The following is a 25,357-nucleotide window of genomic DNA, read 5'->3' as shown; positions in this document are numbered from 1 at the left end:
AATAAGAACATTCGTTTTCAATGCTTAGAATGGCTTTCCAATCCAGCCAAAATTGATCTTTAAAGCTACTAAAGTTAGGTCATCTTAAAACATTCTAGTGAAAAAAAAAACTATACAAAAACACCTTATACAATGTAAACTACACAAATAACACACCTAAAAATGGTAAATTCATAAAGCTAAAAAAAATTGATGACTCATTACTCTCTCTACAAAAATCAAGCGGCAGTCATTTAAAAATCGGTTTCTTGTCACCCACAGAACACAGAGATATGTGGGTAATGAGACTTATATAATCAAATTTTAGTGTATTTTTTTTCTACATATACAGTAGTTAAATTCAATTTTAACTCATATATTTATAGGACATCTTAAGAATACTTTTATATTTTTTTATTAAATAAAGCATCCTGTAAAAAAACTTGCTAACAATTAAAGTTACACAAAATACAACAAAACATGTACAAATTCTTAAATCTTACAAACACACATATACAAAATTAAAAATAACATGACTTTGGAAAAAATGTAACCAATCATACAACGACAATTACATTTTTTGATTTCTTCAAAAGCTTCCACAGTATACACTTCAAAAGCATAAAAGCAACATTTCACTCAAATAACTACAGCACAAACACAACTATAAATAACTATAAAATATAAATAAAAATTACCCACAAATATTTATTTAATACAAAAAACACTTTCACCTTGTGTACACACAAGATGTGTTGTATCGATTTACATTTTGTTGACAATTTCAGTAGAGTTAGATAATTAGATAAGTTTTTTTAACATAGCAAATCAGAAACTACTTATTATTGAAAGTGCATACTTTTTTTGGACCACTATTACTTAACCTGTAAAACTTGCTTCTCAACTAGCTAAAAACTTCAGGTTTTACCTGAAAAATATTCTTATGTGTTTCTTAAATAATTTTTGGGTATAAACTTAGCATGCTTAAAGAAATCATGGTGGTTTTACTTTTTGAACATGATTTGAACATTACAAAGAATGCAGAAGGCTTTTTTATTGTGCAAGATCAATTGTTAGATTTTACTTTGAAGAAAGGGCATTTTAACGTATTGCTTTGCATCTGCAAAATTAGAAAAAGTAACATTTTATGGTTATAATGTCAATAAAACAGTTCAATCATAAATGAAACTCAACCTTTAGTCATGCTGAGAAACAAGCATGTGTTATTCCAGGCCAAGTTAGACATCCTCAGAATTCTGTTTTCGAAAATCTCAGACCTAAAGTTCCATCAACCGAAATATAATTTTCTGAATTAACACCTGACAAAATTAAAATCAATGTCAGGACAGAAGCAACTAGCAAGTTATAAAAGCAAACATCAAAAATAAAATACAGAAATGCAGACAGTATATGCAACTAAGGAGCAAAAAAGAATGGAATAAGAGAATGAATACAACAACAACAACAGTATATTTTCCTTATTTTCTTTTGAATGCCGATTATAATTTTGTAAAGTAATTCCCATAATTCTCTGCCCACTTTCTTTTGCTTTACAAAAATCTGAGGATAAAAGGATAAAAAAATTTGGCTAACAACCTAATAAAAGGAACAGCGATAAGCGAGGCAGCATATTTTTTCTCGCCTAGCCCTGAAGTGTTTTCCAGGTTTTCCACAACAGGCTTTATTGATAAACCCACCTCTGTGAAAGTTTATTTATTATTTCTCTTCATATTTCTTTTAAAGAAGAATTCAAATAAAAAAGAAACATAACAAAAACTCCTGTCTTTTATTTTTTAAAAATTTATGAATTGTTACAGAACTAGAAAATTATTCTCTTTGTAATAGTTTAAATATAACTGAGGAAGAAAAAAATTATGAATAATTGAGAACAAAATGAACTAAAATTCGTTTCCGTGACAGTATAGTTGCAAATACTTTTTGGTCCGAATGTATCAATTGAAGTAAAAACAATCAAGTGATAAAAAAGGATAAAAGCAATGTGAAATAAAAATGAGTGTGGGAACGAACAACTAATTTAGATTGAAAATCGAACTGAATTTTGTCCTAGCATCTAGCAGTAAGTAAATTAGACAGATTGGAATATACCAAAGTAGGAACAGGTAGTCTGATTAGTAAATTAGTATGATAAACTAGGTGCTAGAACAAAACTAGGTGCTAGAAGAAAATAAGTGCTATAACATACACACACAGCAATATTCAATCCAGTACAAGTGGTAAATAAACCAGTACTCAAAACAGCACAGCAATAAAGAAGAAAATCTTAAAATTAATAACAAAAAATACAACGAATACGTCAATTTAATAATAAGGACAACCTTAATTACATGTGAAAGGAAAAAAGAAAATTCAAGTCTTAAAGGAACCACATGAAGTCAAAGAATTACAAATCAATGAAGTATAAAAACAAGGTTGCTGATATATACACGCAAACGTAAAAATTTCACCCAGTAAACCCGTAGCAAAAAATATATTTCCTTTGAAAAAAAACCTTTCAGCTATAATCAAAGACAAGATTCTATCACGTCTACATAGTTCTATTTTAAATTTACGCCCATATTGTATACACGAATCGGAATTTGCATGTGTCTAAATCAGTTAATTCTTACAGAGAGACGCCAGTGTTTTATTGTTGTGATTTTCTTTATATAAAAAATATTATTTATTAAGAATAAAAATAAAGCTTTCTATAATGTATAATATAGAAATATAGAAAACATACTTTTGGAAGTGGATCAGCTGCAAGTAAATGTTTACTCTTGAGATCAGAAATCCAGTTGTTACAAAAATGAAAAACTGCAAAGTTCTACAAGCTGAAGAAAAATGTTTCACAACAAAAGTTTTAAAAAGTAACAATAATATGCAAAATAGCGGTCATTCAAAATTTCCAATTTTCAATATCAAAAAACACTGAATAAAGTGATAAATAAAAAAAGAAGTATTAATAATTAATAAAAAAGAAAGTTTGGAAGGTTGTTATTGTTAATAGATATTAACATGTAGCTAGAGTTCTTTATTATGACACATGTTTTTAAAATGTACATAGTAAAGACGTTTATCTCATATTTTTCCTAAGATAAAAACATTATTTAAAAATAGTTCACAACCATATGGAAATTTTGGAATTATTGTTATTCGGGGGGATTAAAAATTAAATTGGGATATGGTTTCCATGATATATATTTTTAAAATTTCTGTGTTTGATTGAGATTTTATCAGATTCTCGGTGTGTTTACCATCCACAACCTCTTATCATTTCACATTAAATGTCATGCAACTATGGAGGAAGGTAGTAGTTTCCTAACCTAACTTCCAAGTCAACTTTAAACTTTTTAGATTTGATAAAAAATGAAATAACAAACCAATGTAAGATGGCCATCTTAGCTTAAAACGGTTCTTAAATTATGGCTGCAAAGATTTGAGTTTCTTAAAGAAGCTGAAAGGGTTGTTCATTATGGTGAATAACACAAACCCTGATCGCCATACACAATCACAACAATTACGAAAAAAAAACTATCCAGCATATACAGTTATACATAGCTTATTATTAGTTCTTATTAGTACATAAATGACCAAAAGAGAAGTAAAACACACAAATTGTTAATGTATTAAGATCAAGTTCAAAGATATATTACAAAAAACAAAAACATGCAGAATTAATTCTCCTTGCCAAAATAAAAATGAATTTAAAAGTTTGTGGGTAATTTTAATGAAAGGGTAGAAATAATTTTAAAAATGAACTAGACAACAGTAATAACAAAGTGATTGTGGTAGATTCAAAACAAAGTAACTATCTATATTATAATACCCGTATGTCTGTCTTTCAAAAAAAATGGTAACCGTAGTAGCGAGACACACGATATGCAGTAAACAAAGGACGGGCAATCCGTGGATTTATCCAAGGGACACCAACTAGTTAATTTAAATTGCTACATGACACATAACAGGCACTCATAAAAAAACTTAAAAATATTCAAAAGAATTCTTAGATAATTAAATTGTTTCATTTTATCACGTCTTAAAAAAATGTTAACAGAAGCATTATTAAAGACAGAAAAGTTTTATAGGGGATATTTTATAGGCAACGTTGAAGAAAATTGCAAACATTTATAATTGCCTTTGTCAGTCACAGATCATCATCATTCATCATTCTCGGCTTAACGTCCGTTTTCCATGCTAGCATGGGTTGGACGGGGTATATTAATGACCCTCTTCCAATCTGATCTAGACTGTGTTAGATCTAAACTCAACTTCCTCTGTATCAAGTCTGTCCTTATAACCTCCTGCCATGTCTTTCTCGGTCTGCCTCTGGGCTTTGCCCCAGGAACTATCAAGTCTCTACACTTTCTTACCCAATTATCCTCCTCCATTCTTTCCAAGTGCCCCAGCCAATTCAATCTTCTTATGGATAACATCCTTAATTCTACGGAGACTTAGCCTGCTTCTTAGCTCATCTGAACTCTTTCTGTCTCTCAGACTGGCGTTACACATCCACCTAACCATTCTCATATCATTCCTTTCTAAACGGTCAGATCTTCCTGCTTCACTGCCCATGTCTCACTACCGTACAACAACACTTCTTACACAGGCCTCATACAACCTACCTTTTACCTCGATTGACAGAACTCTGCTAGTCAACAAAGGAAGTAACTCTCTGAACTTTTTCCAAGCAGAACCTATCCTGCAAGTAACACATCTTCCAACACCCCCTTCACTGCCCAACATATCACCTAAGTAACAGAAGTTCTCAACTATCTCTAACGAGCCACTGTTGTACATCATTAAAGCTGGAAATACTTCATTCTCTATAATCTCACCTTTGCAACGCTTGCATACAAACTGAATGTCAGCTCTTAATCTTCCACTAATACTACTGCACCTCTTATGTACCCAATGCTTGCAAGTCTGACAAAAAATTGAGTTACTACAGATACACAAAAATTACTACCAACTCATTATGACAAGTGATAAAATTCTATTAAATTAACTGAATTCTTTTCAATACAATGTCTTCTTCTTACATAACAGACATTATTAAACACAGATATTATATTTCCTTTTAAAACAAAAAATACATAAAACAGTTTTTAGATATTTGTCAAAACTATGACAAATATAACCTTAGCAGCAATGTGAGGGTCAGCTTTCTTCTTTAACAACATCTTAACAATGTCAGCATGATTTTCTTGTGCAGCCATATATAATGGAGTAATGTCATCCTAAAAAAAAAATTGCAAAAAAGCAACAGTCTACTATTAACTGAGTACTTAATAATGTCTAGAGGAAACTGAACATTATGTAGAAAAAGCCACAATTTTTAATGAGATTAAAGTCTTTTGTTAATTAGTGATTTCTTTCTCAGTAACATTGTTTGTTTATGGTACTTATAAAATTTTAGGATTGATTTGAAATACTTAATTTTAAATTAACAAATCAGGTAATTGTACTAATCAATTAGCCAACAAATTACCCCATCAATCATGGAACTAACCAATTAATCAACAACATTAGATTTATGTAAAGCTTGTGTCACACACATAGAAAGGGAGAAGCTAATCTGAGCATAACTGAAGCAATTTTAGAAAGCATAAATCAAACATGAAATTTCTGTTTGTTTTATGATTTTTGTAGTATGACCATACAATGCAAGATGTGCAAATTGAGCAAGATATGAGTATTAAAAATAGAATGCATAACAATGACAAACATGATGGATAAAGAAGTCGCCAAAGAACTTAGAAATTACAAAATTTTATTTGATCTGATAAAAACCACAAGGATAAAAAGAAAATATTTTGGGATGGGATGAAGTTGCAACAGAAATTTGCAACAGAAACAAACCGCAAAAATCAATAGTAAAATGTCTTCTCCATCAACGAGTAATGCAAGTGATTTTCTTGTGCTTCACACCTTAACTCGGTACTTCTTTAGGCTGTGCATGCTTATTCACTTACTGCTCCCTCTCCTACATAAGTGTGTCACAGAATTTGAAATAAATTTTGCAGCTTATCTATATTATAATGCCCGTATACGTCTGTCTGTCTGTCACACAAAAAAGTAGCTTAGCAATGCGGTATAAAAAGGACGGGTGAACCCGTGGATTTTCCACAGTCTAACGACTAGTATGCAAATAATTCTGTTCGACACAGGTTAAAATTCCGGTCAAAACTCAATTGTGAGGCTTTTTTAGCCTTTTTGTGGAACATCTGTCTGCTCTTACCATAAACTCAACCTTACCTGAGCTTGTACATTTACATTGGCTCCATGATTAAGGAGTATTTGCACAACCGACGTATTACCACCTAAGGATGCAATGTGAAGCGCAGTGTTTAACCTCTAAAAGAAAAACATGCACAGACAATAAAACTTAAGTCAACTATAATTTGGTCATCTTTATAATTGTGGCAATTATGCACTCTAATATTGAGTTTTTATATCCCAAAAACCCTCATATAAAGAGTGAATCTTTTACATAAATGCAAAAAAAAAATTTCCTGATGGCATCCAGGGGTCGAAATAAAAAAATTCTATCGTCAGTCATAATTATTACCCAGCACGCATTGTGAGTGATACAAAGAAGCAGGGGGACTTGGGGGGAGCTGCAAGCTCTCAAGAGGACAGAGGGATGTAGATTTTTGCTAATATGTGATCTAAGAAATCTTAAAATTTGTTAAAAAGAGGACACATGCAAAACATGGTGGGCGAACAAATAATTATAAGTCATACACCGGAACTAAGAATCCATGACAATTTAGTCAAAAACAAAATAGCAGCCATGTGTAGTGTCAATGGTTGAGTACTTCTTTCTTTAAATTTTCGTTCCAATGCAGCTTTGATGTGTTTTATTATATTAAAAGTATAGGATATAGTAAAACTATATAACATCTTCACAGTACAAGTGAAATTATTATCAATATTAAAGATATTATTATCACTAACAAAGGTGACAAAGAATAATTACCAAGCACAAGGGTAAATTGACAAAAAAATAGTCGATTTTTGCCAAAAATGGTCAGTCATGACCAACTGTTATTTTGACCCCTGGGCATCAAAAGGTTCCGCTCACTCAAGCCTAATTTATTCATACCTTTGTTATCGCCTTAGCGTCAATGCCATGACTTAGAAGTAACGTTACAATGTCTGGATGGTTTTCTCTTGATGCCAAATGCAATGCATTTAAACCACCCTAAAAAGAGAGTGATAATGTTGACAATTCACAAAACAATGCTGGTTAAATATAAAGAGAAAATCAAGTAAAATACGAAACTTCTATATATAGCTTTCTTTTTTAACTTAGAACTTCACCAACCAAATAGGATACCTGTGTTATGTTTGTAAATTTTTATTATACGTACTGGATTTGTAATATTGACATTGACACCTGCAGCTAATAATTCTTTGATTTTCTTTATCTCGCCAGATTTTGCTGCCCTAATGAAGTCCTCATCCATCTGAAATGTAACATGAATTCATGACAAAAAATAATGCAACAAACTTGCTTATAGAAAAGGGCAAGGAAAAATTGACACAAGATTTCATAATGCAGTCGGTAAATACTAAATGTTACAAATTTGTTATTAATGAGCTATAACAAAGAAAGACGGAAAGTATATTTAATAGGTTTAACAAGACGTATGATATACGTAAACAACCTCGCGAATAAAGTTTACAAGAAGCTGTCTATTAAATTGTGATTTTTGTTACGAAGTTAGACACGACATTTTGCTAATCAGATAGGCAATAATATTTGTTACGCACTACGCAGTTATTTTTCAAAATTGATTTGTGAGATCCTTTTAAATGGAAAATTCCTCGAATAGTCAATTTTTGATGGGTCAGTCTGGGGTAAACTGACTGACAGAAAGAAGAAATACCACAAGCCCCACCTAAAATTTGCGAAATTCAATAATTCAGTACTCCCCCCCCCAAAAAAAAAACAAACAAAACAAACAAAAAAACAAAAAAAACGGGGAATAAGAAAGTCACTCAGTGAGAAAAAGCAAAATAAAAAAATAAAAAATAATGTATGAGTAAATTTTAATTGTTCGAAAAAAATAGCTGCAGTTAAAAAAAATTATTACCAGAATTGTCACAAAGAATCCTGTGCACTTTTCGCGCAGAGACAATTAACAACAAACGGAATCGGAAAATTTACGTTCTTTCGGAGTGTTTCCGAAACCATATTCTCTACGTTGGCGTGTCATTAGCGTAGCAAAAAGAATTTCGTTCTTGTTATTATTAATATATGGTGGAGCGTCTTCGTTTTCCTCTTAAGTTTTGTTGTGGAAATTTTATTTTTCGCAGACTACTTTCCAGGCATTTGAGGAGACCTTAATTTTGCCTACATTCACTTTTGAAAAATTTGGTGGAAACACCTTTAATTTACAAGTTAGTTAAATAACGCTTTTGAACACTTATCTTATCTTTTTAAAAATAAAACAAAAAAAAAAGTAAAAATAGTTACCAAGATAAGATTCGAACACACAACTACTCCCATGTCGGTGCTCAGAGAGGGAAAAATTTCCATTCTCGTAGGACACATTTGTGTTTTAATACAAGCTCACGAGCTTGTAATAAAAGTATGGAATGTAGAGAGAGACAAGGCACCTATAGAAGTTATATATATTATTGTACCACAAGATCACATTTAACAATAGGAAAGTTCGTACATAAAAACAAAACAGGTTTATTCTAAGGTGCCTATAAATATCTGGTCTCAGACTTTCATGTCACAATTAGAAATATTATTTTTCAGGAAGACTCTAATAACTAACTTAAAATCTATGATGTAAAGGATAGCAAACCTATGTGCATGTTTCTCAAGTTAACATGCAAAAAATGGATAATAATACAAACCCTTAAAGAAAATTTGTTTAAAATACTTTACTTAACTTCTCTTAAGACAGCTTATGATTTAAGTGTTAATACTGTTCGCGTATGTCTGACATAACAAAAACAAAATGGCCAATGAAAGAACAAAACACTAAGCCTGTCATGTTTCAAACATTGGAAACTTAACAAGAAATGACAGTACAGTTTTGAAAACTGTCTATTAAAAATAAACATTGTTTATTCACAGACAAACAAAAACATATTGATGTCGTGCACGAAGACTGAATAAAATAAAATGCTTGCATATGCAAATGTATGTAATGTTAACATAGTATGTAAATAAATCTAGACAAGCAATAAGTGATTGATACAACTGAAAGTAAAAAAAACAACACAAAGAACACAAAATCAAAGAAAGGGCTAATTGTTTGGTGTACATTTACTTTCTGAAAAAAATTATTTTTAACCGCTTTGGTTGATTTAAAACCGCATTTACTTTACCATGAGTAGCAGTTTCTTATTATTTCATACACAAAGTTTAATAAAAAAGGTAGTGCTTGCAAGTTTAAAATTTTGAGACAATCCCTTATTTTTTTTTTCTTCACGCTGTGATTTAAGAACAGTATAATAAAATTATTTCTTTCGAGATTATCGTTTAATTTATTTTTTTTTCTTTGCGCTGCAATTTAATAAGAACAGATATATAATTAATTTCAAAACACATCGCGATGTATCAAGACTGCCTATCGAGGAAGCGCAATAAGGCTTCACGCGATAGAAATTTAGGAGCAAAAAAAGCTATCGCGGATCGATCGCGTCGCGCAAGATATGCGATCCTCGATGTTAAGATACCTTTTTACAGTACTGTACAAAACCTTTTGATACTAAAATTAGGAAATGATTAAAAACTTAGACTTTTATGCGGTTTGTTTGTTTCGTATAAAAAGGATTCGTATAAAAAGGATATGCAGCTACTTTTTTTACTTCTATGGTGGAGGGGAGAAGGGGCGATGAAGTACTAAATTTAAGGGGGTAGGAAAGTTGAGCAAACAAGACAAAGGATGGTTAAAAATGACAGGTATTTTGGCCAATATACTCTTTAAATGGTCTGTGTTGCAGTAGATTAATAGGTTGTTAAGACCCATAAGTAAACATTCATAAAAAACTCTTGCAGATAAAAAAAGGTAAGCTGCAAGTTGATATAGAGTCTGTTTGTGAAAAATAAATTTCTTGAAAGAGACACACTGAGTGAACAAATAAAAACAAAGAGAAAAAACAACTGAAAAAATGTGGCATTTATCACATTGCATTTATCACAATATCACACAATTTTATATTATGATATGGACACCATGCGTTTTTATAAACATTTGCATCATGGTTTATATATCTCAAATTTCAAATGTGTTTTTTACATCATCTGCTCTTTTTTTATCTTTTAATATAAATAGTTTTTTGCATAATAAGATGTAGTTTTTGCATAGTAAGATTATACTATGCTATATATATAAAAGTTTTTATTTTGTTCATCCTAACATTTGCTATCCTATGCTTAGATTTTGAGGAAATTTAGACTAAGTAACAAAAGGGTATCTTACCGTAGAAAACTAAAAGCGAATATCCCAAAAACATTCCCTGTTTTCATTCTAAAACTAAATAAATTTGCCTTTTGATCAATAAGCTAAAATTAAATGCTATAATAAGTGCAGGAAATGGAGAATAAACTTTAATGGATCAATAAGTTTAGAAAAATCAAACAAGTAAAATAGCAAAAAAGTATGTATTCTCAGGAAATTGAACTATGTATATACATAAAGATTATTGTTTGATAAGGGAAAAAGTTTCTGTTAGTACAAAGCTCATTAATTTATTGATCTAAAACCTCCTGGGAAGCATTAAAATAGCTTTCTGAAGATTAGAGGTTATTATACTAATATATTTCACATAATAATCACTTATATTAATAGGCTACTTCCGTGTTTCTGTCTGTAGCAGGCAGAGTAGATATGTATATACATTTTGCATTAAAGTATAAGAAAAAACACGTCTTATTTGTTAACTCTGCTGAATTTATGGCACTGCGTCAATACATTGATTTAACATCAGTATCTTATTTAAGTAAAAGCCATTACAATGCACCAGTAATTTTGAGGCCAAATAACTTGGAAATGAGGTGGTGAAGTTAGTCATTTTTTAGCGCAAGGATAATTTTTCCTAACCAGATCCCCCTTATCTGTTTCTGAATATCTCTGCAACTTTTGTCAAAAGTATACATAATCCTTACAATATCTTGATCAGTGTTTCAAGCTCTGTACAATTAAAGCGATCGACGAGTCATTCCCCAAAAAAATTGAAAAATGATTTTCTTCATTGTTCTTCTCCCAAATTGGGATTTTCCACAGGCTTATCGACTAGTCCTCCAAATATTGCTGGCAATTTGGCGAAAAATAGGCTTAGAAATACAAGTGCACATTTTTTTTCAGTTTTAGAAGACAGATCAAACATAACAAAATAAACCTTTGTAGAATTAATCCACTTTTTTTAAAAATTACATGAAAAAGGGGCGAAAGGAATGATAAAAGGAGCAACTAATTAATACTGTACTATACTGACCATGCTGATATTTTGTAAACAAATGTCACAGCTATGTGTTTGTCACAGCCAAGTTCAAGTGCAGGATGACAGGAAAAAAATGGTAATGAATTTGTGGAATGGTCACAGCTTGGAAGAGAAATTACAAACTCCTTTTTGACTGAGGTTTCAATCTCTTCCCTTTTCATTTTGAAAAAAAAATACTTCTTATACCTTTTTGAGTACTGCACCCTTTCTGATCAAATCAATAATTACACAAGAGCAAACTTTAAACTTAAAAATGACAACTGAGGTTAAGACGAAAATATGTTGCATAAAAAAATGTGTATACATAAAATGAGATATATTAAACACATCAAAATTAATTTGTCAAAAACAATTATCTTAATATACATATAAATTACTCATTAAGCAGCTTTAATCATCAATTTGTGAAAAGGAAGATTAAAATTGTTGATTATTCTGAGAAGCATTTCACAGGTTTATTCCTACAAAATATTTTGCATTTTTTTATTTGCAAAAGTTTATCATTTTTTTAAGTTTCACAAAAAAAAAATTAGCACCAGACAATTCTTATCTACCGAAATAACAATTTTAAGCTTTATAATGGTATTAGAGCTTTTAAAGTAGCCCATAAGTAGCCCATAACTAGTCCATCTGCTTATATGAAATAATCAACCTAAGAAGAAGAACAATAGAAAATATTTATGATGTCACCAATGACCTGTCGACAAACAAACAAACAAAAAAATCTGTTTAATTGCTTTTTAAAAAAAGCTCATTCCTGAGCGTGCTCACACATTGCACCACAATGAAAAATAACTGAAAATTAAAAAAAAGTTGCTCATCAAAATAAAAAACAAACTTGTCTGTTTTACACAACCCTATTCTCAACCCTAAACATCAAAATAAGTTTTTTACCATATGCAAAAAAAAAAAAAACAGTTAAATTTTTACTAAAAAAACTTTGCATTGTTTTATTTTTTTATTTATATTATTTATATTATTTTTTATAAAATTTACTTAATTTGAAAATGTATATAACAACAATACGTATAGCTTACATTCAAAAATCCAAGCATAAGCACAATGCAAAACATAACATCTCAAAAAGTTTTCTTTAGATGTTAATCTATTTTAGCAATAATTCTCTCTTTTTTTAGGTGACTTGCATCAGAGAAAAAATAAATAAAAAGATGCTTTAATTATTAAATACTTTTTATAAAATGTGAAATAAAGAAAATGTTTGCAGCATGTCTAGGAGACAAATGCAACCATTATAATATGCCAATGTAATAAAATGATTGTCAACATCAGCCTAGTGATAACAAATTATAAAAATTTAAAGCAATGATTGTGTATACCAGGACATTTTACTTAAACGGAGGAACTAAACAATGAATACCTATAGCCTTCTTGGCTTGGCTTCAATTATTTCTCAGGTTTACAAATCCATTTTTGTTTATATCATTTCTGTAAAAATGGTCAAAACTGACCCGTGATTGTTTTATAAACAGCATATATATACATTCTGCAGCATTTCGCTATCAGACTCATGTCTTTTCAACAAAGCAATGCCCTCTCAAATCCTCTAATCAATAACCTTGGTATTCTGAAATTCTGTGACTTTATTAACCTTAAAAATGTGATATTTTTTCACAATTTGCATCATGAAAATCTCCCAAGACACTTTTTAGTACTTTAAATATCAACTTCACGCACTCTCATAGAACTTGAGGGTTTGCTCTAGGATTAATAAATTTTTCCGCTGTTTCTATTAAATCAATTTGATACCAGTGCGTCTCTTCCTAAACAATTTGTCTCTCTCACCACTGGTAGGCTTAAATATGTCTAACAAAATTTTCCTCTCATTGTATAGCTGAACTTGCTTATATTCTGGATTTGGAATGGTGATTGTATATAATTCTCTTTTTCATTTTTAGTCTTTTCTTTTTTTTTCTTTTATGATTGTTTACTTTTTTTGTTATTTTTGTTATCTTCTTGTATATACTAAAGAGTGACCATCATCTTGCCATAGCTCCCCAAGCTACTAACAGTGGAACTTGGAAACGAGGTGGTGAAGTCAATGATTTTTCACCGCGTGGGTAACAGGACCACCTAGGACCAATTTGGGTAATTTTCCCAAACCTGGATCCCCAAATCCGTTTCGGAACAGATGGGTTTAAAGACGTCATCAAAAAACCTTCAAACCCTAATATCTCTGCAACCGTTTGTCAAAAGGGCATGATCCTATACATTTTCTTGATCAGCGTTTCAAGATCTATACGATGAAGGCAATATGTATACAAATTTGTAAAAAAATTTTTTTGGGTTTTGACAGGCCATTGCTGACGTCAGCAAAAGTTCTTAAACCTTATATCTTCTTAGGCGTTTGTCGAAAACATATGATCCTATGCATTATTTTGATCAGCGTTTAAACATTACATTACAGGCAACAAATAAAGTAAACTTAGCAATTTTTTTTTCGCATCAGCAGTACTGACGTCAGCAAAAATTTTAAAACAACCTATTTTTTATTATGCTTCTGCCTAAGTGGATTTCTCCACGGGTCTTTATCGACTAGTAATAATATAATAATATAATAATGTGAAATAATAATATTTTCTCTTGTTCTGATTTTATTTGCTTGTCTTAAAATGGCAGTGACCCTTTTAAAAATGGGATTTTTTTTTACATAATTAGTTACGAAAGGTTATTTTCAGACTATATATCCATATTTTTTCTGTTATAACACACTACGTGCTTGCGAAATTGTACAGAAAGAAATGACGTAATTATCAAAGAGAAACGTAAATAACAACAAAAATGGCACGTTATGTAGAAATTTAAGACGATCTTCATTATGCTACAATGCACAAGCTTTAACTTTCGATAGCATTTTTGTTTTACTTTAAAAATTTCAGACATGCTCGGTGAATCATGCAGCCATGATACGGTGTGCACAAATCTTTTTATTTGAATTATTTTTCTTTTAACAGTGTTCAATGCACCAGGGGATGCTAACAAAGAATCTTTTGAAAAAAACAAAAGGCTATTGTTAAAAAAATAAGAATGAACAAAAAAAATCAGCACACCGTTTTAACAGGGATAATCCGAGGTTCATTTAAAAACAGAAGCTGATGAAAAATAACGAGATTGTAAAAAGTTGGAGCTCGTTTTTTCTTGTTTTTGATACATTTTTAAAAAGAAATTTCTGCTGATTCAGCAATTTTAGTGTTAAGTTAAAATCATTTTATTATGTATTAAGGCTTATATTTCTAGGAAATAGTAAACAAAAATGGTATAAGTAAAACACTGAGTAAATAATTTAGCTATTTGGACAGCTAAAAAGGGTTACTACTGTAGTAGTTATTACTGTTAAATAAATATAATTCCTATTCCTGCTTCGCTGCCCATGTTTTATTTCTGTATATAACAACATAATATGTCTTATACCTCAGCTCCAACATTTCTTCTTGATCAATAAGACTTTGCTAGTACACAGAGAAAACAAAGTGATCTAAAAATCTTTCCAAGCAGAGCCTATCCTGCAAATTTATAGCACTGTTTTTACTGGGTTTACTATATCACCACTAAAGTATGTAAGTTCTTAGCTACATCTAATAAGCAACAGTTAAAAAACCTTAAAAATATGAAAGCAATTTTTAAGAAAGTCATATTTCAAGCAGAATAAGAGTTTGTAGACCAGAATATAAAATGCATATTCACAATTCAGAATGAACTGTGGGCTTATCACGACATGTGAGAAAAACAATTTTTCTAAAGATAACAAACACACTAAAGCAGATAAAGACAATATATATACCCATACTATGTAATCCTTCCAAGTTTTTTTAGGCTGCACTGCTTCAACAAATGAGTGTCGATTTTTTCCAAAGTTTAAAAATTTCATTTTTTATAAGTGTTGCAAGTTCAGTATATATGTTCTTGTATATATATAAACAGTGAAGAAATATATATCACGAGTTTAAAACTCAGTGTTCATTTTAAAGTCAATATTAAAAACTTGATTTATACCATAGAAGTAAAATATGTTACCATACAATACAATGTATGTGCTGATGATATATAATTAATGACACAATCTTATTAATAAGTTCAATCAATATTGTTATAAAATAATAACACTTATATATTTCTGGATTTAAAACGAAATCTGTTCTTTGTAAGACACTTTTGTAGCAAGCTAACTCAACAAATACACTACACCGGTTTTGCAGACAGATATATAATTGCTGCAGTTATAGCTTGACATGAAAATGTCAGCGTACATAGTTGTTATATAGTTAAGAAGTATGTATGTTGCATAAATTTAATAACTTCAGTAAACAGTCTAGCTACATGACTAATATATTCACCTTGAGCTGCACACTTCTGAACAATACATAACAACAAAAACAACAAAGACCACAGGGTCATTACCTTCAATTAACTTGTAAATTATAAGAGGCAAAGAAAGATAAGAAATCCATTTAATATAGCCTAACTTAGCTGCCATATATATATAGCTATATATATATAGCTATATATATATATTGTAAATGTATCTAGCTAGCTAGGCACCCAGACTCCGTAGTAAGTGCCACTCTGACTTTGCGAGTATTAAACTCGATTATGTATGGGGAAAACATTAGGTAGTAGTTAGCTAATTAATTTTTATTTTTTCTACTCCTACATTATGTTATGCATGATCATACTAGCTAGCTAGCTAGCTAGCTAGCTATATATCTAGCTAGCGTCAAAAAATATTCTTATCACTTTTTGGTTAATTAATTAAAAATAGATATATAATCAAAGTCGTTAAATACCTGGCTTGAATAGTAGTTTATGCTATTTTCTGTGGACGATCTCTCTCCAAGTCCATGCCCTGCTGTTTTGTTGATATTTCGCATTCTAAACCCTAAAAAAGTGTCTCTAAAAAATCACGGCAAAAAATGACTTCTTTTTATCCGCCATATGTTTTACGCGTTTTGTTTGTTTTTATTTATGGACGCAGCATCCAGTGAATTGAGAGTTAATTGTTTTCTCAAGGCCGCGGTTCACTTTCATTTTTTCCAGACGCGAGAAGACTCCCTCTTTTATTTGCAATTTTTTTATGCTGAGGAAATTCCTGCTGTGAGTAAATTTACTGACTTATTTTGGTGCTATGATATTATTTTGAAATCTAAACCTTTTTAAAAATCGGTATCGAGCAAGGACAAATTTATATTCTTGATCTTTAACATCCAAGGACTCTTTTAGTTTTCGTGTAAAAAGAAACTTGGAAAGTCCTGGGGCGAGGTTGCTCAATTTCAGACCATATATGCATAAACCGTAACAAGCGCAATTCGTCTTTTTATTACGATTGAATGATATTTCCTTATAGCTTTCGTTTTTACCTCATGAATATTCGTCGTGGTAGTGGTTCATATGTGTTGTACACAGGAAACACGTGGTGCGTTGTAAACATTCCAGGCTAAATAAAGAAAAATGGTTTTATAATATCGTAAATAATTGATGTGACACGTCAAGCCAAGTCAGCCGCTTCAATATAATCTTCTGCCCTTTGCTGCGCTTACAAAACGGTGCAAACATTACCGAAATATTTTTTCATTTCCGTCAAGTATAAGGGAGAAAGGTCAATTTATACTGAAAACAGATTAAACGAAAAAATTTTTTCGTGTATAGGTAAAAGCACAAGATATAGCGGATATTCTCCCTTTGTCAATGTGAATCCTCTGTCCAAAATTTTTACAAAATAGCAGTTTTTCAGCCATTTCTCAAAAATGAGAAAAAATCATCACCTGACAAACGAAAGTTCTACTTGGGCTGATGTGTAGGGTGGGGGAAATTTTGCTGCTGACAGATTGTGCTGTTTCGTTTAGGCTGGTTTTTTCTAAAACTGAGAGCAAAATATTTTTTTCGTCATTTTCGTATTAAGATTATATAACACTAGTCGTTAGCCTGTTGAAAAATCAACGGGTTCGCCGGTCTTTTTTATACTGCATTGCGTGCGTCTCGCTATCTGCGCAGCTAAGTCACCATTTTTTCACGGACGGACGGACGGACGGACGGACGGACGGACGGACGGATTGGATTAAAATTCATTTCGCTGTGAAAAATATAAGCTGTTCAAATTTATGTGTTAACATACTGACTAGTAGCCTGGTGGTAAAGTAGTCGCCTCGAGTGCGAGAGGGTTGGTGGTTTAATACCAGTTCGAATCATGCGAAAGACTATAACATTGTCAACCATCCTTTCTGTTTAGCTTCAGCATGAGAATAAGATTTATGTCATCGGCGGTCGTCTAAATCAGCTGTTAATACGCTAGCTAGCTCAAAAAGGAGCCCTAAATTATTCGTCAATTATTTACATTCAAATTGAGGGATTGCTAAACCCCTGGTATTTACGACGATAATACCTTGTGTTTCAAAAAAGCTCCAGCCTAAACTACTTGTTTGAGTTCAGTTACATAAGAGATCCCCTAATTGGAGGGAATTAGATTCTCCTTGTCATTCGATATTGTACAAATCGATTAAAGGAGCTTAATAGATTATAGATTATCTACACATCCCAGCACAAGCTTGTTTCGCCGTATCACGGCTTATCAGCTGGGCTAAGGTGGGGTTTGAACCACGAACCTTTCGATTCGTAATTGATGGTATTAAAACCCTTTACACGAACTAGGTTACAGGCGATCGTACTACATGTAACCAGAGTGCTCAATGCCCCTAGGGACAGAGCTATGCGCAGTGCTAGGTAATAAACTCATGAATAAACACGAACACTCATGCTGACGATGCAGAGTGCTTAATCCCACAAAGTAGGAGAGCGAAATATATACACATCCCAGGACAAGCTAGATTATAGATTAATGAATTCTGCTTTGATATGACAATTTCTTCTATCACAGAATCGGACAATTCTCTGTTTACTGACGTAACGTAATGCAGGACATTATTTGAATATTTTTGTGGTTTTGTTAGTTTTTGTTGACGTAATACTTTTATTTTCTAAATGTTTTGTTTACAGTTGAGATAAATGTGTTGACTATGCTCTTGACATACTTTTTAGAGCAAACTTGTGCAGATACAATTTTTGTGATTTAAGACCGAAAAAAGTTTCCACACAACAGCAACAAAAATTATGCAGCGAGAAAAACAAACAACACTAGCAAAAACAACAGCAACAAAACAGCAACAGAATTGAGGACAACAACAACCAACACAACAGCAACAGAATCAACGACAGCGACAACAAAAACAACGTCAAACACAGCGACAACAGCAACAACAACAGCAACAACAGCAACAACAGCAAAAACGTAAGCATGGCGATTATATTATACTATCTAAACGACGTTAGTACTAGCTTCCAAAGCTTCGTTTACTCTGCTTACACAATATCCATTTTGTGTTTGCTCCTTACTCTTTTGATATATGCTGTTAACATGAAGCAGTTAAACATGGTACTACAAAAAGTGAAGCATCCGTTAAAAAAGGAAAGAGCCGTCTTTATATGCAACGTGACTGCCCACCTGATACAATGGCAAGTTTCAGCAGCCGTTTTCATATTACGAGGCCATGATTGGAAATTAAACAATACCTCTTCATTTGTGTTGTCAATATTCATAATGTATGGTACGGTAGCTTTTTACTGCTGGAGTTTGTCGCTTAAAATTACGACAATTTATTTGGTGAAGTATCACCGAAAAATGTCCAGAACTTGGAAATTTAAATCGACATACTTCTGGGCTTTTTGTTACGTTATCCCCATAATATTCGCTCTCATAGCTTTCCTTGCCGGTTATTATAGAGAGGAGAGAAGGTTAACTTCATTTACAGTATATAACCGCTACGCAAAATGGATGCTCGTTTCATTTGAAGTCATTACCACAACTATCATGATTGTTATTCTGGTGTACACTTTCAAAGCTCGTATCACAACATTGCAAAGATTGAAGTGCACAAAGTCAGAAATTCTTCGAAAGTTGCTAGATGCTCAGAGTTTACGAAACGGGATCGTGTTTCGATTGGTTATTTCTGTGATGGTCATATTGGAATTAATTGTTGTCGTGCGGGGTGAAAAAGTGTCCGCCATTTTAAGTGGCGTGTTCGTTGTGTTACACTCGTTTCTGGTAAGTATTGCCATTCTTATTCCCAGGTTTTTTTAAATAGACCTTGAAAATACTTTAGAGTATTATCTTAAAGAGTTCTGGGAAGGAGGGTTTTGTTTATGACGTAAACAATTAATGTAATAACAATTAATTAATAAATTTGTTAGTAACGTATATATAATTTTGCATTTGATAAGACCACTCGAATTAAGCCGGCAAAGCTGCTCTGTCACTCCACCCTGTTCTGTTTGTTACTTTCATCATCGATGAGGGAGAGAGCAATTTATAGCTATTGAGCGGACCTCTTGTCAACGCTCGTGGACTTTTTACAGAAAATCGCTTTAATTAACAGGAAATACTTTTACTTCCCTATTGGGTGTAAAGGTTTCTTAATTTAAAGCTTCGAAGTTATGCCCTAATTTTCCTTGTCAACACGACACGCCACACTCCCGGTCCCCATCCCCTCTCCACCCCCGCCCCCAAAGAAAAAAAAAGAGGGAAAGAAGTAATTGTGTCGCCGTGAGGCAGCATCTAGTTCCTCCACATAGCATATGAAAACTGGAGTTAATTAGGTCCTATATGTTAATTTAAAAACGTCTCCATTTTTCAAAGCAAATAAAGTCACTTTACTTTCAGGGCGTCTATTTTCTTACCTTCGAGACAATATTCAATGACAAGGTAACCATTTTTAACTTTACCTCCGTCGCTTGTGTTTTTATTGTGGCAAACAATAGGTGTATTGTTCAGAACAGAACTTTCTAAGACAAAGATGTTTCCAGAAGTAATTCTTAGGGTGCCTTTTGTGCGTACGTTTAATAATACACAGAATATATTGTCTACGCTACGAGATGCCCTTGGATTACAGCACTGGTATCTCGTCTTTCTAGAGAACTTCGTGTAAAGTGTTGGTCTTTATGTGCCTCATTTCAATTTAGGACCTTCGGAAACCCTTCAGATTCCAACGTCAGAGGAACGCATTAAAAAGCACACACCTTCGAATAAATTCTTGGAGACGATTCCGTCAACGTAATAACCAAGGAAGCAGTAAACAACCCGTTGAAACAAACGATACTGATCTGTAAACGCAAGTACCAATGAAGGGTAGTTCAGAAGCGCCGTCCCTTTGATACAGACAGTTGAGATTGTGGCGTGGTTTTTAAGAGATCACGCGTTACTGAAAGATTTGTATAGACATTTATTTCAAAATTTTTTTAAATTTTCTTTGACACGCGGCCGTACCTTTTTTTAAAGTAATTCTAATCCTTTTGCAGCTTGTGAGGTTTGTGACGTACTCTTACAAGCCAATCTGTGATAGTTTAAACGTTTTACACTTTCCATTGACTAGAACTTTCTGCATAATAATCAAACATTGCCATTCTGGTCATACTATTTGTACAAAAGGTCGTTTTCTTGCTATTTATTGAAATGATCCAATATCATCACTTGGCCAGTACTCCACTGCTGATCTACTGCACTTTCCACAATACCCGCATTATAAAAAAATCACCTTCGTCACCCGGAAAGATTTGGAAAATGGAGAAGTGGAGGGCAGTTGACGTAAGTGAAAATATTATTAAAGGTTTGGTTCCAACAGCATAAGACCTATGTCCGTTGTAAATACGGACAGACGAACTTAGACAAGGTCAGAGTGCGTGTTACGTACATAGAAACAGCTCTCTCAATTGCTTGTGTTTACAAAATTTGAAATTCCATTCTCCTTCGCAGTAATTGATGTCTGCCTTTGTAGTGGACACACCTTTTCTTCTTGTTCATGAACATATAAAACCACAACAAATAAAAATAAATGCAATCAAGAAGAAAGTGACGATGAATGTGAGAACGTGACTGAAAAAATAGAAGAGTTTGAGAAGCTCGGTGGGTACTGTAAAATGCCGTAATCGAGCGCAGCGCTTATCAGCGGTGGTAATAAGACTTTGGTGCGTTTATCTGAGGGTGCACTTATCCATGGGTGCGCTTTTAATCGAGTATAGAAAGGTGCAAGGGAAAGAATAACTGAATAATTTTTTTAATGATTTGTATTGGCCAAAGTTTAGATAAGTTATAAAGTAAAATTACTCTACATGTGTACTAATTGTCTCTCCTCCTTAATCTTTCGTCAGTTTTCGATATTTTCTTTCTGTAACCACGCTTATCTAAGGGGCGCTTATAAACGAGAATAAAATTTTGATAAAAATTTGGTGCGCTTAACTACGGGTGCGCTTATAGCTTTGATTACAACATATTACGGTGTACAGTCTGAACATTATTAACCGCATTAATTACAGCGTTTCCAACACTGATGTGACTGTCCTATATAAACATTCTAACATAATAAAACTTAGTTAGCATATTCGGAGTTGTCTCGAGTGTGACGCATCCAGATGTATCTGCCATTTATCTTTTAAGGAGAGAAATTATTTGCAAGATATAGTTTTGAGATTATTGAAAAATTTAGTCAAATCTTTAAACATATATCTAACTTCGCTTGACTTGCGTCTGTTTTAGTATTGTTAGGAGAATAATAAGACAAGTTGCTGTGGATGATGCACGCACAGTAAACAGTACATGAACATGGAAAGAGGTGTTCTTATAGATTTTGTTGTTGCGTGTTGTTTAAGTCTACGCAGGCCTAATTCGCAACATTAAATTCAATAGGATTTTTTTTTTTTTTTCTGTAATATTAAATATACGAGACATACTGATATTAAGTTCCCTTCATTCTTGTCAATAATGGGCTGTTACGGAGTTTTAAAGATAATGTACAGAATAAAATGCACTGATGAGAACACAGCTTCTTAACTACTTGTAGTGTGGGTCAAAGAATATCATGCAGTCAATTAAATTTTAAGCACATATAATGATCTTGAAAACAAACCATTTGCGTATTCAAGCTCGCGTATCCAGGAATAAAAATCGGGGTGATCTGGAAAATTCTTCTTGTACGTCCGCGAAAAATTCTTATTTTGGAGGTGGAGCTTGAGCCGGAGTTTAAAAGTTGATCTCCACCGAAGAACTAGAAGCCGTGCCCTCCGTAACCTCTTTCTCCACCACCTTGAAAGAACTATCAGCGGTTTATAGTTGCTTTTGCTTCCTTGCTCAGCAAATCAAAATATTTCGAACCAAATAGTTCAAAACCTATAGTGTTCGTTAACCACTGTTTATTTTTGTTTGTTCCACTTTTGGTGGACTAATAAACTTATAGACTAACGAACTTATATAACTAAAAATAAACTTATAAAACTTAATAAACTTATAAGACTAACGAACTTATAAAACTAACAGACTGGTTTAAGGCAAATAAATTATCTCTAAATGGTAAAAAGACCAAATATACATTATTCCACCGAGCGCATAAAAGAAAGAGACTACCAACAATATTACCGGAATTAAAAATCTGAGATTTCACAATCTCACGTGAAACAGAAACGAAGTTCTTTGGAGTTATACTAGATGAGAATCTTACCTGGCGGAAACACATTGAAACTGTAAGTGTAAAACTTTCAAAATCTATTGGTGTTCTTTATAAAGCTCGACACCTCCTAAATAAACATTGTCTAATAAATTTATATTTTTCATTCGTACATAGTCATATAAATTAGGCAAATATAGTTTGGGGCAGCACTAATAAATCTAAACTTGAATCGATATATAAACGTCAAAAACACGCTGTGAGAACTATTCTTTTCCAACACAAATTTACGCATAGCAAACCACTACTGCAGTCTATCAAAAGCTTTAAATATTTTCCAGATAAATATTTTTCAGAAGGTATGCTTTATGTATAAAATGAAAAACAAATCTATACCTCCCATAATTTCTAACATGTTTCAAGTAAGAGAAAGTAAATATTCAACCAGGTCATCTGGTCAGTACTATGAACCATACAGAAAAACTAAGGCCAGTCAGAGTCAGTTCGTCGTGGTCCATATATCTGGAATAGCATACACAAAATTGATAGATTTGTACTTGACAATGAGCGATCCTTTAAATGTTTTCAAACCAAAGTGAAAACATTTATATTACACAGATTGAATAATGAAGTCTTGTATTTTCAGATCTTTATTTACCTTTTGCAGGCATTTGTTATTTAGCATTTTTTACGTAGGTTATTTTAATTCTCTTTTTTATGCATGTTTTTATGTATAAGCGTCTTCATAGCAAGAGTATGATATGGTATCTCAACAAGTATCTCAAGACTAGTTATATGTCTTCTGTGATTTTCCTGTTTTATAAAGGTGTTTAGTTAGATAGCATTATTACAAATTTTTAATCTTGTAACAATTAAATTAATTGAATTTAATACTCTAACACTTTACCACTGTATATACCTTTGTTTACGAAAGAAAAATATCAATCTGGTGTCACCAGCAGATTCTTGAGAGATTCTTTTCAGCTGTCTTAATAAAATCAGGGGCTGTTCTGTTAGTTCGTTCAATCCCTTGCAATGACATATCACGCCTATCATCATTCTCTGTATAATGATTTCTGAAGATGTACCAAACTTTTGACAACAGCTTTGACATTGATAACTTTTTTGTTGTATTTGACAAGCTGCTTTATCCTCTGCAACCACTGAACCCCAAATTTTTCTCTACGATTGAGCTACGTAAAAGGTCTTTTAACACATTAGCATGTTGCCTATTGCCGGTGGCAGGAAGTTAAAGTAGAAAATTTCTTTTAACACTTTTGGTTAATGACCATCACAAATGTTGATTGAAAGAAAGTTTCTTTTTCCTACTCATTTCTGACTTGACTTTTTTAATTCGCTCTCAATCTCATTTGTCTCTTGTATCTCAGTGGTATTGTTTGATTAAAAAGATTCAATCAAGACTTTTTTTGGTCACTTAAGTTGCAGCTCTGGGCGATACAAACGAAGACAGAAAATCAAGTGGAAAGAATACGTTAACTATTCTGGACTATTCTATTATACTATTCTTAAATTCTCGATATAATCCTTGTCAGTTTTGTTTTGAGAATACAAAACCTAGAAAATAAGAAAAGGTTGCAAGCAAATTTAAACCAGCCAAAACTTTTGTCCTTAGTGGTTATTGTTTCTATTTGATATATTACGGTGAGGCGCCAACATCTCGCAGAAATACATCAAAACTTCATAGGCGTAAAAGAGCCCTCGGGACAAAGTTGTAAAATGAAGGATATTTTTCCACCAGGAAATTAAAAAAGAAGAAAACAATGGAAACCATAAAAACTAGATTAGCTCTTAGCAAAATTTTAGATTGTACAAAGTAAGTGCATGTAATAGTTTGTTTACTTCCATTATTTGCAAAAGTAGTTTGCCAATACAATTTTATTATAGCAACAGGGAGTTTCAACGTCCTTGAGGATTCTATCCTAGCGGTTGTCTCTTCCTCCCCCTTAAACTGTAACTATGTTACCTTACCGCCAGAGATACGTATAACATTGCTCTAACTTGCTTGCCTGCCACACAAGTCGGTTAGCGGTCAGTAGATGGCACCAAATGGGCTGACAACACTGCATTTAAAGTGCGTTGGAGTGGGGAATCGAACCCGAAACATTATGATTACAAGTCAAATGCACTACCACTACACCATCTCCGCTATTATCAACCTTGGAGGAAAGAATACGGATTGTATTCTGTAGTCTGTATTCTTTCCTCCAAGTATCAACAATGCATATTATTAATAATTGGTGATAATATGGTGTAATAGCATGTATTTGCCAGGTTGTTTATTATCATTGGTGTTAAATTAAATGAGTTAGGTATGCTATAGCTAGGCTAGCTTTGAATATAATGATATGAGTGACTGGCTGACTGAATTTTTTTAAACAAACGTATCTGTG

The 25,357-nt window shown here is 32.4% G+C and overlaps 2 protein-coding genes across 6 annotated transcripts in view; one reads left to right on the top strand and one right to left on the bottom strand.

Moving 5' to 3' along the window:
* LOC130647438 (ankyrin-3-like) overlaps positions 1-16,411 on the bottom strand; it is a 33,899-nt gene extending 17,488 nt beyond the window's left edge. The window contains exons 1-5 of one of the 5 annotated variants that reach the window (XM_057453291.1): positions 16,251-16,411; positions 7,353-7,448; positions 7,085-7,183; positions 6,235-6,333; positions 5,118-5,216 (exon numbers count right to left, since the gene is read on the bottom strand). In XM_057453291.1, coding sequence (XP_057309274.1) covers positions 5,118-5,216; positions 6,235-6,333; positions 7,085-7,183; positions 7,353-7,448; positions 16,251-16,334 — 477 coding nt within the window. In that variant the 5' untranslated portion in view covers positions 16,335-16,411. Of the gene's footprint in view, positions 1-2,182; positions 2,250-2,719; positions 2,860-5,117; positions 5,217-6,234; positions 6,334-7,084; positions 7,184-7,352; positions 7,449-15,247; positions 15,350-16,250 lie in introns of those variants that run through there. The other 4 variants (XM_057453290.1, XM_057453292.1, XM_057453294.1 and 1 more) reach the window with 4 other exon arrangements.
* Positions 16,412-18,742: 2,331 nt separating this feature from the next.
* On the top strand, positions 18,743-23,911 carry LOC130647440 (uncharacterized). The gene is made up of 3 exons (XM_057453297.1): positions 18,743-19,558; positions 20,174-20,215; positions 20,473-23,911. Exons 1-3 carry the CDS (start codon positions 18,752-18,754, stop codon positions 20,617-20,619), a joined length of 996 nt encoding a protein of 331 aa, XP_057309280.1. The 5' UTR covers positions 18,743-18,751; the 3' UTR covers positions 20,620-23,911.
* The last annotated feature ends 1,446 nt before the right edge of the window (positions 23,912-25,357 follow it).

This window comes from Hydractinia symbiolongicarpus, chromosome 6, assembly GCF_029227915.1.
Source record: "Hydractinia symbiolongicarpus strain clone_291-10 chromosome 6, HSymV2.1, whole genome shotgun sequence".
NCBI lineage: Eukaryota > Metazoa > Cnidaria > Hydrozoa > Anthoathecata > Hydractiniidae > Hydractinia > Hydractinia symbiolongicarpus.
This window is presented reverse-complemented; position numbering and strand designations above follow the sequence as displayed.

Coding starts and splice junctions, on each gene's coding strand:
- LOC130647440 (XM_057453297.1), top strand. CDS start 18,752: ATGGCGATTATATTATACTATCTAAACGACGTTAGTACTAGCTTCCAA. Junction 19,559..20,173: donor TTGTGTTACACTCGTTTCTG/GTAAGTATTGCC, acceptor CTTTACTTTCAG/GGCGTCTATTTTCTTACCTT. Junction 20,216..20,472: donor AGACAATATTCAATGACAAG/GTAACCATTTTT, acceptor ATTTCAATTTAG/GACCTTCGGAAACCCTTCAG.